The 15,805-nt window shown below is 36.6% G+C and overlaps 2 protein-coding genes across 2 annotated transcripts; one reads left to right on the forward strand and one right to left on the reverse strand.

Moving 5' to 3' along the window:
- Positions 1-982: 982 nt before the first annotated feature.
- Positions 983-5,941, reverse strand: si:ch211-214j24.14 (uncharacterized protein LOC559160 homolog). The gene is made up of 2 exons (XM_047389154.1): positions 5,749-5,941; positions 983-2,334 (listed from the first exon to the last, which is right to left on the reverse strand). Exon 2 carries the CDS (start codon positions 2,269-2,271, stop codon positions 1,492-1,494), a length of 780 nt encoding a protein of 259 aa, XP_047245110.1. The 5' UTR covers positions 2,272-2,334; positions 5,749-5,941; the 3' UTR covers positions 983-1,491.
- A 1,633-nt stretch (positions 5,942-7,574) lies between these two features.
- On the forward strand, positions 7,575-15,781 carry atp6v1e1b (ATPase H+ transporting V1 subunit E1b). The gene is made up of 10 exons (XM_047389155.1): positions 7,575-7,711; positions 7,835-7,896; positions 10,591-10,656; positions 12,093-12,202; positions 12,440-12,506; positions 12,611-12,700; positions 14,301-14,369; positions 14,447-14,541; positions 14,646-14,733; positions 15,092-15,781. Exons 2-10 carry the CDS (start codon positions 7,864-7,866, stop codon positions 15,152-15,154), a joined length of 681 nt encoding a protein of 226 aa, XP_047245111.1. The 5' UTR covers positions 7,575-7,711; positions 7,835-7,863; the 3' UTR covers positions 15,155-15,781.
- Positions 15,782-15,805: the final 24 nt, after the last annotated feature.

Raw genomic sequence — 15,805 nt, forward strand, 5'->3', positions numbered from 1 at the left:
CAGGAACATGACGCTGCTTGGAGATGGTCTAATAACCTTTACCTTTAACATGCTTGTCTATAATTTTCTTTCTAATCTCCTGAGACAACTCTTTCCTTCGCTTCGTCTGTTCCATGTTCAGTGTGGTACACACCATGTCACCAAACAGCACAGTGACAACCTGTAGCCCTATATATAGAGCCACTGAATGATTACAAGAATGTAGACACCTGTGATGCTAATTAATGGACACACCTTGATTTAACATGTCCCTTTGGTCACATTATTTTCAGGGGTACCATCATTTTTGTCCAGGCCTGTTTCATGAGTTTATTTTTTTTAATAATTCTGTTGAAACATGTTTGAAAAGCAATGTCTGACTTTCATTTGTTCATTTTCATAGAATTTGTATTCATTATGACCATCGTCAGATTCAAGTTATTTCTGTGACCATTATGGGTTTTTCTTTCATTAACCGAGGGATGCCAACAATTTTGTCCACGTGTGTATCTGCCTTGTGGCAAACCACTTTTTGTTGCTTTATTTGAACTCCTCTTACCTTTTGTGGTGCTGAAAGTTGCTTTGCACGTGTGCCATATTCTTCTTGTTTCCTGCCGCTCTGAGATCTTGAAAGCTTGAGATATTGTTTTTTTAACCTAACCCTGCTTTAAACCTCTCCACAACCTTCTTCCTGACCTCTCTGCTGTGTTCCTTGGTCTTCATGATGCTGTTTATTAACTAATGCTCTGTAAAAAAAAACTTTGGAGCCTTCACAGAACAGCTGAACTCATACTGAGATTAAATTACTCACATGTGGACTTTATTGCACTGAATTTTATTTAGAAATATCAAGTAAAAAAGGAGGATGATTAAAATGTACGACACACTATTACTGATGTTTATTTGTAACAAATGTTGAAAACCATGTATTATTTTCTTTCCACCTCACTACAATGCTCTACTTTGTTGGTGCATGACAGAAAATCCCAGTAAAACACATAGGTTGTGGTTATAACCTGACAGAATGTAAAAATGTTTAATGGGTATGAATAGTTTTCCACAGGGCTGTATGTAAACCCTTGAGAATTACATGCGTTATAACATTTACCACATACTACACATTTATGTTAAATTCATGACCTTTTTCTCCAAGGAAAGAAAATAACATTTTGAACATAATGCAAGATGTGGCCTATTACATGCAGAGAAATTTGTTGTTTAATTTTTATCTCTGTGCTGCTCTCTGGTGCTGATGAAGTGATGAGAGAAGAGTCACATACAATGCTTTTTAAACATAATGATATTTTTTCAAACTTTACTCAACCTTATTTCCAATTTATTAGTTTCTTCAGACATCAAACAGAAAAAAGGCAATAAGCTCTGTTATGAGCCGAGGTAGCATTACATTCTTTTACAAAATCTGATTTAAATGCAGAATTCAGAAAGTAAATGGGAATTTTTTTTTGCAGGAATATATTTGAGCTGAATAGTTACAGGTTTAAATGTGGTTTTCTACTTTTTGCAGTAGACTACAGCTCCATAAGCTACCACTCCTACAACAGCCACTAAAGCAGCGCCTCCAAACAGCAGCTCAAAGGAGCTCAGAGATTTGGTCTTAGGTGCACCAGGCTGTGGTTCCAGCCTCTTCAGTGCTTCTGCTTTAACTGAATGTTGTCCATCATCCTGAAGGGAGATCTGTGAGAATTTTGCTTCACGACTCTCTCCTTGAAGCTCTGGAACCTTTGGTGACAGGATGGATGGAGGTTGTAGACCCTCAGTGGAATAGTGCTCATCTATTTCAGAGGCTGTGGTTGAAGGGACCGGTGTAGATGTTGTGGAGGGAGGATCCAGTTTGAGAATAGGCAGCAGAGGCAGGGCCATCGGGGGAACCACTTGCCTGAGCTCTCTTTCCATGTGAGGTTCCTCTGCAGACACCAGGAGCTCCTTTGCTTCCGGAGCTTTGAGTTCCTGCCCCGCCAGCTCCCTTTCCACACCGAGCATGCTTAACACATTTGCCTGCAGCTCCTCGTCCTCCTCGTCCTCTTTTCTCCATCTCCTCCCCTCTGTTTCTTCAAGCATATCTGCCTCCTCCTGCTCCAGGTGGACCATGTCAGAATTGGAGGAGTTGTTCTCATCTCCAGCTAAAACAGGCCCGTTGTTGCTGTCGAGGCTCTTGGTGTCCTCGGGGTCCATGTCGCCCATCATGGACCAGGACTCTGCCAGCAGACTCTCACTGTGCCAGGGTCCAGAGCTCTCTGCCTGAGAGGCAGGACTGCGGGATCTAGCCTCCATGCCACCACCATCCCCCCTGCTGGGCTCGAGTGGGACCTTTCCCTCCAGAATGAACGCTGACTGCTGCAAACAAACAGATCAGAGGTGTGACAAACTCACTCTAAGGTTCTGGAGTGATACAGTTCTTTGCAAATACATTCATACCCCATAAAAGTTGGTTTAAATCTGACCATATTCTTGTGTTAGAATGGCCCAGTCAAAGTAGAGACCTACATCTAAACAAAAATCTGTTGCAACACAAAATGATGTTCTCAGATGCTCTCCATCCAATATAACTGAGCTTGAGGGCAACATTTTCAGTGTCTGGATGTACAGTGCTGATAGACATATACCCCAAAAGACCCAAAGTGTGGGACTGAATGCACATGCACAACACAGAATTCTGATTTTTAACAAGAAAATACATTCATCACAATAAATCTTCCTCTTTGTGTTGGTTTATCACAATGAAGTGAAGTTTGTGGTTGTAATGTGACAAAGTGTGAAAACTTCAGATAGTAAATATGCTTTTGCAAAACGCTGTGTGTTTATTAAAGGCACGATAATTATCCAGTTTTTAGGTAAAAGTTAGTTACTTGCAACTAGTCTCTGTGTTAGTAAATAATTTCTCTTGTCTGCATTCTCATTGACATCAGCATGCCTCTGGAAAAAATTGCTCACTTGCTCCTCTGTGTTGCTATTTGTGCCTTGCATATCTTACTATGTATAGGTGCTGTATACATGTTCGTCTGTCAATCAAGAATGGAAGCTCTGCGGCTTCAAATGCCATAAAAGGTACTGACACAACATCATGACATATGGAAAGCACGTACTTTCTCATTTCATCTCAAAGGTTCCTGTCACCTGGAAATCAAGCTTTTTATTCATGAGTATAAAGACGAATGTGTCTGCTTCTAGGTCACATGTTGACCTTCTTGTTTCACAACTTTGATTACTGTAACTCTTCCCCTCATGCCAATCCCAGAATAGATTTTTGTGACACTCTCTGGTCACTCTTTAACATTGTATCACATTCACTGCATGCTGGCCTTCAAAGTTGCCTCTGGTTCTAGAGCTTGTTTCTTAATGAGAAAAAATTCACCTTACTATCTTTTCTGGGCATATCTTGTCATATTTGCACTTAAACTGTATCCAGGATATGTTGTTCGTTAATTAAAGCAAAAATATGTAAAAGCAATTGTTAATAACAAGTGACTGTAGAGCCTTAAATGCAACTGGAATTCTAAGTGGTCGGAACGCTGTGGAAAAAATGCGGGGTTAATTATTAAGACATTATTGTCTAATGGAATGTGAAGGTTAATGTATTTTTTGTTTTTGTCTTTTGAAATAGATTTTACATTGCATTATGTTGAATGAAACTGATTTAAATTTAGAGGAAAATAACATCTGCTTAATTCAGTTAAACTTCCATGTAAATTGTGATTATGGTAAACGTTGAACTAAATCAAATCCGCTTGACCTCGGTAAAACTAAATAAAACTGATATTCATTTAGTGCAATTAAAACTGAATTGAATTTAGGTTGAAGATTGAGCTGAACTCAAATATTAATTCAATTAGTTTCAGTTTACTTTAACGTCTATATAATTTAGTTTAATCTTCATTCTAAATTACACTCAACTCAGTTCAATCAGGACTAAATTTAATTGACCTGACCTCAATCAAAATTAATACAACTGACATTAATTTACTTCAGTTTAAACTTAGATTGAACTGAACTCAACTCAAACTGAATTGAGTTGAACTGAATAATTTTGATGCTAAATAAACTGTAACTAATTGGATGAAATTAAATGTACTTTCATTCAGCTCAATTCATCTTCAAAATAAATTGCAGCTAAAACCAATTCATTTAAACTCATTTTAACTACAGCTGAATTGAACTGTTGATTAAGTTAAAAATTTAACTGAATTGTGTCATGGATCCTATTTGGCTCCATTGGTTTGAACTGTCTTTAAGCTTAAACTGAATCAAATCAGTTTGAAATTGAATAACAAATCGGTGAAAATAAAACATTTAACTGAAGTAAAAATAATTAGATAATTAGATTGCAGCTGAATTTAGATTAGACAAAGTTTAAACTGAATCTAATCAATTCATATAAAATTAAACCAAATCAATTTTGAATAAATTACTTTGAGCATGTAAATGTGTTGTCTCTTGGGATTAATTTATGTCGGCATGTTTAAAATAAACAATCAAAACTAAACGTATTTGATTTTTAATTTAAAATTAGATTACATTATACCAATACAAATTAAAGAAAAAAGAAGTATTCAAATGAACTCATTAGAATTAAATTAAATTAAACTGAACTAAACTTAACTGAATGGACTTCAGACAATTCTAATAATTTCTAGTAAATTGTTTGGTGCTAAAATATGAGCTATATATTTTTCACAGAATGTCTCCTAAAGCTAATCTCAGTTTTCAACATTTTGTATTTGTGTAAAAATGTGTCAAATTAAAGTTAGAAATTTAACTAACATATGCAAATAGGCCCTAACATGCAGATATGTAACATTTTAATGAAGTGTACAAAAAATGTTTTTGAACATACTAAAATCCAGTTTTGTCATGTTTCAATCGTTTACTGTTTATCTGGTAGTATAGTATTTTTAACAGTGTTTAGTTTCATTATTTTCTTTTACCTTCTCACTTCTTTATACAATTCTCACCTTGCCTTGGTGCTCTTTCAAAAGAACCGGTTTTTGTGCAAAAATACAATTTAAAGTGTCTGTCTGACTTAAAATCATGAAGGTTGTTATAGTAAAAGTGTCCAAAGAAAGATTGTTGCTGTTATTTCTCCAAACACACAAAGGGTATGAGACTTATGTGGCCTGAAAGGGAAAAGCAAACCATTTTTTGGCCTCTTATGCAACCACGTTTTGTTGTTTTTGTACAACTTTCGGAGACTGATAGCAAGGCTAAACCAATACCAGTATAATAGATTACTTACAGTGAGACCTTCAAGATCAAAGGTTACATGTATGTTTTATTAATTCAAGAAAGTCTATTCCACTTGTAATTTATCTAGTAATAATCTAGAGTGGGAGAATTAACTACACTGTAAGTTTTTTTTGTGCTGTAGGCCTGTGCAGACTTTAGAAGCAATGTTAAAATTAGTCAGACAGCAAGCCTTATCCGCCTCTCTACGAGCTCAGAAACTGACCTTTATTTACTGTCCCACATGGGTATGTGGTTTCCAACTAATCCTTTACATCAACAGCAGATTATGTAGAATTAAATAATGAGATTTAGGCCAAGCTTTCTGTGCAAGCATGCAGCCAACACAGGTTAGAGAAGGTCAGCGCTCAATGTCAAGTGAAAGATTCCTTCTTGCTTCTTGTTTTGTTGAACCCTGACTGCACGTTTGACACGATAAGCCCCCAAAACAAACAGCAGTTAACCTTGGACAGAATAATCCAGCAATATTTAATGCAACTCAAACAGGATTTATAAGAAAAGCAGGAATACCTCTGTCCTCTGTGGAAGAGTTGCTAGAAGAGGAGCAGGTCAAAATGTGACGTGCATTCAGAGACAAAGCCACACATCAGCAGATCAACAGAAATGCATTCTGGTGCTGGTAAGGAATAACAAGGTGGACTAGCTGTGCACAAGTGTCTCGCTCTCTTTCTCACCCACCCACCTCACAAATCCATGACATAACAGTTGGCAGCAGAGGAGTCTGTCGTGATTTTGCTGATCATCCCAACTGGAAAAGTATGGAGAGTAAGGGTAGTAAGGACTGAAAATGGGAGTAAAATACCACCCTGATTCTGTAATCATACTTTAACCTTAGTGTTTTTGGCCTGTACAAAAGTCAGCAGATCTCTGTGGGTTAGTGATTCACTCAGGTAAACAGTCTCTGAGTTTTATGCTGGCTATCCAAACAGATTAGAGACCACAGCAGGTGCTGGTGAGACTATGACATGAGTGGAAATTGCATGTCAGATGGGGAAAAAAGCTATTTCTAAAGCAGACCTTCCAGCTTCTAGTGCCCCCTACTGGCAGCACACAAAAAACCTCAAGTGTGCCATGAAGATTTTTGTCCTGCACCAGCATACAAATTATGCATTTTCTAAGGCAATCTTCACTGTTTCACTGCTTCAATAAAACAATCTTTCTTCAGACAGGTTCACCACCTGCAGTCCTCATCCGGGTAAAGATGATGATGATTATTAATCATGCTTTTAGCAAACACTGCTATGTTTTATAATCATCCGCTTTGCACTTCCTCTTTGTATGCAACTTCCTCTGTTCATTCTCACTGAAGTAGTAATTAACTCTGTAATAAATAATAAAAAGATAAGAATGTGCATATGAAAAATTGTTACAACTTTATTTAAATATTTTCAAATATCAAGAAAGTACAAAAAAAGCAAATATAGTAAAGGTATGTACTGAATGATTTCAAAATAAATTTGTTAATTGAATCCAGACATTCACCACTGCATTCAGTTAAATAAATAAGTAATATACATAAATAGACAATTTTAAAACCTAAGGTTTTAAACTATTTTTTACTGAAATTATTTAGTTTATTTAAGGGGGAAATGCTGTAATTATGTGTTTATATAAAGCACTTGCATATAACAATGGGGTTCAAATGTTTGAAAATGGTTCCTTTCTCTATATAGGTATACATATGTTTTTATTCAAATTATCTTTGTGCTAAGTCCTGTATATAATTTTAACTTTCAAACTCCTTATAAGACTAATAAATAATATGAGGCGATAGTTAGGACTTTAAAAATCATAAATATCACTGTAAAAGTGAACGTTACTGTTATAATTAATGAAAGTCATAATTATTCACAGTTATTACTTTTGTTTCTCATATTTATGACTGAATCTCATATGCATGTGTTTGAACATATAAGACTTTGAAAGTCAGAACATGACTTTGTCCAATCATATTTCTAAATTTGGATAATTTTATGATACTGAATTTCATAAATATCACTATAAAAGTATCTCACATTTTGTATCATTTGTATCTAATAATTAATACTTGGCATCTCATTATTTTGACTTTGAATCTCATATTTATGATTTCTTTGTCTTATAAATATGACTGTAAAAGCCTAAACTAGGGTAATATATCTCATATTTATTAGTAAATCCTGTAACTAAAACTCTGAATTTCAGAAACATCACTTTGAAAATGAGAAATCTAACCTTATAGCTCATATATATGACTTTAAATGTCTTGTCTTTTTAACTAATTTTATTTTATCTTATTTCAATGTCCGGCTGTCTAACGCACTAATCTCCGGTCCAATAGGGGGCGGTAATGTGACTTTGAGCCGGTTGCTCCCCACTGATGAAGCAGAAGCCAACGTCAGGTGATTCGTGCTGGTCAGCTGATCTGCTGTAGACATCTTTACGAGTCACGACTGCGGAGATTAATTCAAACCGTCTCCTCTGTCATTCTCTGGTATATTTACACATTTTAAACCCCTTCTCTTTTCATTAAAACCTTATTATCATTAGTGGCCGCTCTGTGTGGTCGTTGCAGCTTTTTAAAACCGTGTTTTTGTTTGTTTTTCCCCTTCTGCAGGCCTCGGTGGACCTTTAACCGCGGTGACCATGGCGCTCAGCGATGCCGACGTTCAGAAGCAGGTAACAAAGTGTTCAAACACTCGACGTTACTTCATTAAACCTCATATTGTTGGATTATGTTTCGTGCTGCTAATGAAGAAACTACAGTAGGTAAAACCATATTTTTATGAGCTGTTATCTGTCTGTAAGAAGGATGACATTGATGGGTTAAACCGTCTTTGCAGTGTTTATGGGTGTTTTAATATGGGTGTTACTGGTAGGAAGACTAGTGTATGTAGGCAGTGATCTGAAGCTGAGGTCGTAGAGCATATATTGTGGTCATATTTCCAAACGATCACATGATGAACACACGACAAGGCCTGAGGAGGAACTTAAAGTGACTGAGATGGAAAATAATATTCAGAAGCTCTAACATTAGGCTATGGAAGGGATCTGAGCATGTAACAAGGCTGCATCTTCCTCCCTCTGCAGACATCTAAATCAATTTTTTTTTTACTTCAAAGCAAACCTTATGGTGCAGTGGTCTTCCACATTAGTTCTTCAGGCTTTCTGAAAGTCTTTCAGGGTTTTTCTTTTGACTTGAGCTGCTTTTTCATTCAATTTACTTCCAAATCTTGACCATGATAGTCTGTTGTTCGTATTCAGTCAGTTTGATTGATGTCAGTGGCCAATACATTTGCAGCCTTTCACATCCAAAACCAACATTGACAAATAAAATGACACACAGATGTATTAGAAGGCCACAAATATGACACAGCCTATACAGTGCTTTGCAAAATTATCCCTACTCTTCAACTTTACCACATTTTTATCACGTTAGAGCCTCAAACTTAAATGTATTAGTCTTCGATTTATTTTGTAATTGACCGACACAAGGTGGTGTATAATTGTGAAGTGAAATGAACTTGATACATGGTTTTCAAATGTTACTTTATTACTAAAATGAGTCCACCTGAGAGTAGTGTCAGCATAAACCTTTTGGCTGATATGCTAAACTTGTTGTGTGGCAGAAAACTAACACTGTACTTTATCCTGAACTTTTGGTGGTGGCAGCATCATGCTGTTGGGATTCCTCTCTTCAGGAGAGACAAAGAACCTGGTTAGATTTTATTTGAAGATGGATGGAGCTAAATACATTTCAAAACTTGACGAAAAACTGCCAGAAACTGCAAGGGACTTGAGGCTGGGGTGGAGGTTCCTCTTTTTAATAGGATAATCCTAAACATTCAGCTTTAGATACAATGGAAGGGTTTAGATGCAAGCAATTTCTTGTGATAGACTGGCTCAGAAAACTGATGTTCAGACTCCTCCCATCCAATCTGAGCTTGAGGTATTTAACAAATAAGATTGGTCAAACATAGCAGTCTCTAAATGTGCAGAGCTGGTAGAGACAGGCTCCAATATAGACTTACAGGTGTAACCTGTGCAAAAGGGGTTCTACAGAGAATAATCCTGGGTGGGACAGGTTGTTTGAATACTTCGCAAAGCAGTATATTTCTCTAAAAGTGGTTGTTTCAGATGCATATTGCACAGCATCAGTAGGCCTATAGTACAAGGATAAGCAGGCTTTGAGTAACTATTACTTTGCGTTTTAGAACATACAGTGTATTCTGCCGTGTGTGTCCAATAAATTAAGGTAAGATGGCTTACAAAGAAGTGTCAGGCCTCACAATTTTTGCTGCAGATGAGTAGTATTTGAAAATCCTAACTTAAAGGAATAGGAACAAAAACCCTCCTAAAATCCATGACTGAGAACCACAGAGATGCATCGTATTCTGACTGAAAGATCTTTAATAATCACCTTGTTGGTGCCACAGTAATTTGTCTTTCAAATTTATTATCTTTGAATTTTTTTTTTTTTGTTCTATAGATGAGCTGAAGAAAAGGAAAGGGTCTGATATTTGACTGAATATTTGTGAAAAAGTGGCCAAAGTTCTAACAAACCTTCAGAAAACCTGAAAAACAATTGATGAAAACCACTTTAAAACCATAAAAGAGCACCAAGTTCTTTAAAAGCAAAAATAAAAAGGGTGAGGGATGCCTCTCAGACAGCACTGCATATGATAGTTCCTACGACTTTCTGAAGGTTGGCGTTTTGAATGAGAACTAGCTGTCATCCATCTCACCTGGTTAAGTAAAGCTTAAATAAACAACAAGAGCTGTATTTCTTATTTGCTCTTTATTCTAAGTATAGATGGTTTTTATCTTGGTTATATAGGTCTAAATGAGCCAGACTGGGTGAGTTTCTGCTTTGACCTGCAACAAAATGAACTGAAACACTATCAATAATGTTACTGCACACCTGAATCGCTAAATTAATGTTAAATAAAGATGTCTGTAACTTTTTTAATTATCCACACTAAACGTTAATGTGTTCTCCTTTTTGTGCTTTAAATTTGAAGGTGAACAGTATTGGAAAAGTTTATTATTACATGAATCTTGTCAGGGAGATCTGGTAATTCTGCTCCCCTATAATAGGAAAAGCTCTACAAATGAAATCCTTTTTTTCCATTTTACAACGCACAAAAACACTGTTTACTGACTGATGAAACCATCTTGATTTTTCTTTATTTAAAAGGTTTTTCTGTAATGCACAAGATCCCTGCATCTGGACATATTTGAAATTGGAAAATGGTTTTATAATTTTATCCAAAATATTTTTTTCTTTTTCAGATTTTTAGTGACATTTCTGCAAAGAATGATGGTATGAGTTTAATTTCTGCTGAATGCATTGCTGCTTGTCTTTTTCCACAGATTAAACATATGATGGCCTTCATAGAGCAGGAGGCCAATGAGAAGGCAGAGGAAATTGATGCAAAGGTATGAACACACAGTCGTCATCACACACTGCTGGCTGTTAAAGGTAGTTTCATTAATATGATTATTGGTTCGTAAACATAATTCTCTTTCTGTGTTCAGATTTATGTTGCGTATATTTTTCAGCCTGCTAATAATGTTCTGAATCAGAGCTGTTGGACATGAGCTTTCACAAGGTGCCTGCAGGGTTTTTTATTATTGTGAAACCAGGAAATCCCATCTGCTTTTTTTTCTGTTTTGGTCTATAATTAAGCCAGGAAATGAGGGAAACACTAGCTCCAAAGCTAGCTTTATATTTGACCATGAATGAACCTTGTGGTAAACTAAAATCTGTTAAATAAATCTGGTTATTTACCAAAGTATTGATTGTAGAAAAGTAAATTGCATAAAGGCAGCTGGTACCCAGGAGTAGAGAATTTAGAGATATTGACATATTTCAGTCTATTTCTTACATTTTCCTTCAATGAATGAGCTTCGCCACTAGGGGCGCTATAGGTTGCACATCAGTGTATGTGATAATATATCTTTTATATATAGCTTTTTACTATTGGTTCAGTTTTTAAGTAAAGGTTTCTGTTCTAAATGGCTGTAAGGTAAATCAGATGATATGTTAAAAATATATTTATACCTTGGTTTATTAAGGTATTTTAAATGTACTACCCAGTCTTCTATAAGGAACTTTTTTTAACTTATTTGATACATTAAAAACTATAATACTATTAAGGATTATTGAATGGTTTTTACTGATACAGATCTTAGTTTTTTGTGTGAAATAGGCTTAAAGGTTATTTCACTTTAAAGTATTTCAGTGGAAATTCTTTTTATAACGTTTTTAAGTCTTTACATAGAATAACTGAAGAATATTTGTGAGTTTTTTGTTGACCTTTCACAGAATATAATTGAATTTATTATTATTAGTATTAGCACTGTAGTTATTTATATGTTTAAAAATGAAAAAATGTTCTGCATATCAACTAAGTTATTACAAATGAAACCACAAGGGTACAAAATTAAACTTAAATCAACCATAATATTCTCATGGTTCCTGTGTAGTCAGGAAAAGTTTGGAATTTCATTCAAGTATTTTCCAGAAATAATATTTTATTTCCAGACTTCATTACATATTTAATTTGACTTTGCGATTAATAAAGGTTTTTTTTAATTGAATGGAATATATAATTTCATATCCAGCCCTCCTTCCACTGTTGAATGATACATGGGATAAATTCAGGTTCAGCTCTTCTGTTTATTCTCTATAAATGCACTGAGAAAAAGTCTGGGAATCTGGGAATTTGACTCTGGAAAGGTATTAACAATAGAAACATCCTATATCTTAACACCACAACCTGAGCTCTTGAAAAATAAACCTTTTGATACTCTGGTGTTTTAGGCCAGCCTAGGTGAGGACTCTTTGGAAGTAACCCTGTTTGTTCCTGCAGGCAGAGGAAGAGTTTAACATTGAGAAGGGCCGTCTGGTCCAAACCCAAAGGCTGAAGATCATGGAGTACTATGAGAAGAAAGAGAAGCAGATTGAACAGCAAAAGAAAATGTGAGTCATGGCAACATCACAGGACACATCAAGCCTTTTTATTTCTCTTTTAGCTGTTTTAAGAACAAAGAAGCAGCTGTATGTGCAGCAGTGTTTCTGTAATTGTATTTCACCGCTTCACCCGGCGGTACCCTCCAACCAGCCACCTCCTAATAGTCTGCCTTGTCTCCTCATGGATAAATATAGTCCCATTTAGAAATCTAAGCAGCTCCAATGTGTCTGTTATTTATCTTACAGTCAAATGTCCAACCTGATGAACCAGGCTCGACTGAAGGTGCTGAAGGCCCGTGATGATATGATCTCAGTAAGCCTCTTCATATGATATTACAAGCACGTCAGTCAGATGAGACAGGCGGGTTCAGTGGAAATAATGAAATTTCTTATCCATGTCCATGTTTATCCCCTTAGGACATGCTGAACGAGGCGCGCCAACGGCTTGCTAACATCGCTAAAGATCCGGCCAGGTATTCCGCTCTGATGAACGGATTGATCCTACAGGTTTGTTTGCTCTCTCCACTTCCTGAACTCCACCTCTATCAGTAACACTTCATGTCTGCTTTTTAATGTTAATGCAATGACTTGTGGCTAATTCACTGATGCAATGATCTGTTGGGTATTAACCTATCTATTAATTTAGCGGGGAACTTCCTCAAAATTGCCACTTTTATTATTCTGCACAACAATCATATGGTGTCTTTTGTGATATACAGATATTCTAGGCTTCTCGGGTTGAATTGGAGCTATATGTGTTTTAAAGTTCACCCACTGAGAACATCTGAGTCTAATTAATTTGAACTAGTTTGAAAACCAGCAGCTGCAGCAACTCTTTCTTAAAATGGAGCTATTGTTTCAGTGAGAAAGCTTCAGCAGGCTGCAGGTTTTCTCTAACCTGGATATCTGATATAAAAATCATGCTAAATGTGCTCACTAAGCTCAAGAGGTGGTTGCTCGTTACTGAGTGTCAGTAAAGCTTCTAATGGTTGCATAAAATGTATTTGACTAAATTAAATTGGTCAATTATGAAGTTTGAAGTCATCCCACCCAGGCTCCACTCAAGCACCCGTCACCAGGCCCATATTGGATCTGACCTTGATGACCTACAACAGTGTAGGGCCCACAGTGAGTCTGGCCAAACCCCAGAATCCAGGTCTTGACCTTCAGGCCATCCCTGCTCATCTCCCCAGGCAATGTTTGCTAGAAATTAGAAAATGGGTGTGAACCACTAAGCTGGAAGAAATGCTCTTCTGAACCATGTTTTAACAAAAAATCTGTTTAATGGAGCAATTTGAAAATATTAAAAGTTGACTCTTAACATGGATATTAAATATAGTTGGAGAAAATATATTTCTTGACAAAGAAAGCAGATTTCATGGATGTTTCTGGAGATGTTCCACCCGGTTGCCCTAACCCTAACAATGAGCATCTGTTCTGTTTGGATAACAAGTCGGTCATTGGTTGTTTTCTGGAGAAGAATTGGACCATTTAGGACCGTTCTCCTGAGATCGCATTTTTATCAAATCAGGACTAATATGACTGAGGAGAAGGTGAGCAACTTTTGCTAAATTACATGAGCAAATGTTTGTTGGAACAAGGTCTGGCTGCTACCTCAGCAGAAGTTTTTCTTCACCAATAATTTCTTTGGGACTGTTTCACAGATTCTATTATCAGGGATTTAAAGGAGAATTTAATGACAAATGTACCATTCAGAAACATTGGTACACTTGTGTTAGCAGCGGTGGTTCAAAATGTCTTTGGAGCCAATTATCAGATTTTCCTTCTGTTCATGTTTAATCCTTTTTTGTTCCCTTTGTTTTGATGTGACTCATTGATGATTTGACTCTTAACAGTAGTTCAGTTCAGGTTAATCATGTGACGGGGAAAAAGATTGCAGAACTTTGCTTTTCTGCTTTATAAACTTGCTTTTCTTCTAACCTCATAACGGTTAATGTTGAGTGTTTCTGCTGCTTTCTGTGCCGTGATCACGTCTTTCTCACAAGGACAGCTGTGTGCTGTTTGTAGGACATCTGCAGCAACAAACACAAAAAGAAAATATGAAGACCTTAAAACTTGGATTTCTTTTTATATTCTTTCATATCAGGGTTTCTATCAGCTGCTGGAGCCCAAAGTCACCATCCGCTGCCGTAAACAGGACGTTCAGTTGGTGCAGGTGAGAAAATGGTGCAAAATAATTTTTGCTTTTTCTTTCTCGGTCTGTACAAAGGTGTGTCTTCTGTTTTTATTAAGGCGTCCATCCAGAAGAACATCCCCATTTATAAAGCAGCTGTGAAAAACAACCTTGAGGTCCGAATTGACCAGGATCGCTTCCTCTCTCCAGATGTGTAAGCTGCAGCACTCCTCCTGAAACATGGATCACGTTATTCTCATGAAGATTAGCCACCTTTGGGCTTTAATTTGTCTTGTTTCAACATTTCTGTCCCTGCAGGTCTGGAGGTATTGAGATCTATAACGGTGATGGGAAAATCAAAGTTTCCAACACCCTGGAGAGCAGACTGGACCTAATGGCTCAGCAGGTAGGAAATACGCACTCCTTATACATTTAGATCCTCTTTTCCCCCCAGCTTTTTATTTCAATTAAACATGTAATTATAAACTATGTATATTTTCATTTTTATGTAGAACTTTTGAGATATTTGTGAGGTTCTAAGATGTCTTGGTAGCGTTTTTAATGTTTTATTCTTTTGCTTTGTTTTTTTCTTTTTGGATCTCGGGTCATGCGACTACTGAATACCAGTAATTAGTTTTGTGACTAGAATGAACAACTTTGAGGGTTAAGATCTGTAATGAAACAATAAATAGTTATGCAGATAATGCTGTTAGCCAATCATGTGTGTTGCTGTCTGAATTCTAAAACTGCAACTTTGTTTGCAGATGATGCCTGAAATCCGAGTGGCTCTCTTCGGCGCCAACCCGAACCGCAAGTTTTTGGACTGAGGTCCTTCGCAAGAAACAAAAATGCTCCCTTTTCTTTTTTACATGTCCTATGGAAGATATCATTCCTTTTTGTCTGGGAAACCCAAACTGCTGATGCACAAAAGACGTGTTATTGTTTGTGTGATGTATTGCTTTTCATCCTGAAGGGGGCGCTCAGCTGCAGGCCAGGTTAACACGAGGAGGTCTCAGTTTACAGTGATTGGTCGGGATCGGGCTGGATGTTTAACAGGTTGTCCTCTAATTGAATCAGTCTTCATGACAAAAGCAGCTTCTGTTTCACAGTTTTTCCTCAGTTTATAAACCTTCTTGGCACATTAAAAGCTGCATGGGACTTTGTGTAGCTAATGGGTGTCTGCTCCAACCAATCCCAGACAAATGAATGGTATCCTAGAAACAAACCCGACATCGTACATGACCTTACTGAGTTAGTTTATTGGTGTTACATCAAGCGTACGTTGTTCGCTGTCAGAGAAGTGACCCATCATTCCAGAAGGTGCACTGTTTGTATATGAGGTTTCCAGATTAAATTATGTTTGTGTGCTTGTTTGTTTGTTTGTGATTGTATCCAACTGAAAATGTTAAAGTGAGTAAATGTAAAAAAACAACATAAACATATCTAAATGATTAGTCCTTCCTGTGTGCTCCTCTTTT

The sequence above is a fragment of the Girardinichthys multiradiatus genome, chromosome 17 (genome assembly GCF_021462225.1).
Source record: "Girardinichthys multiradiatus isolate DD_20200921_A chromosome 17, DD_fGirMul_XY1, whole genome shotgun sequence".
NCBI lineage: Eukaryota > Metazoa > Chordata > Actinopteri > Cyprinodontiformes > Goodeidae > Girardinichthys > Girardinichthys multiradiatus.

Bases quoted from the DNA above. Each gene is read 5' to 3' on its own strand.
- atp6v1e1b (XM_047389155.1), top strand. From the start codon at position 7,864: ATGGCGCTCAGCGATGCCGACGTTCAGAAGCAG. The intron at 10,657-12,092 runs GTATGAACACAC...TTGTTCCTGCAG, and splicing joins CAGAGGAAATTGATGCAAAG to GCAGAGGAAGAGTTTAACAT. The intron at 14,734-15,091 runs GTAGGAAATACG...CTTTGTTTGCAG, and splicing joins TGGACCTAATGGCTCAGCAG to ATGATGCCTGAAATCCGAGT.
- si:ch211-214j24.14 (XM_047389154.1), bottom strand. From the start codon at position 2,271: ATGGAGGCTAGATCCCGCAGTCCTGCCTCTCAGGCAGAGAGCTCTGGA.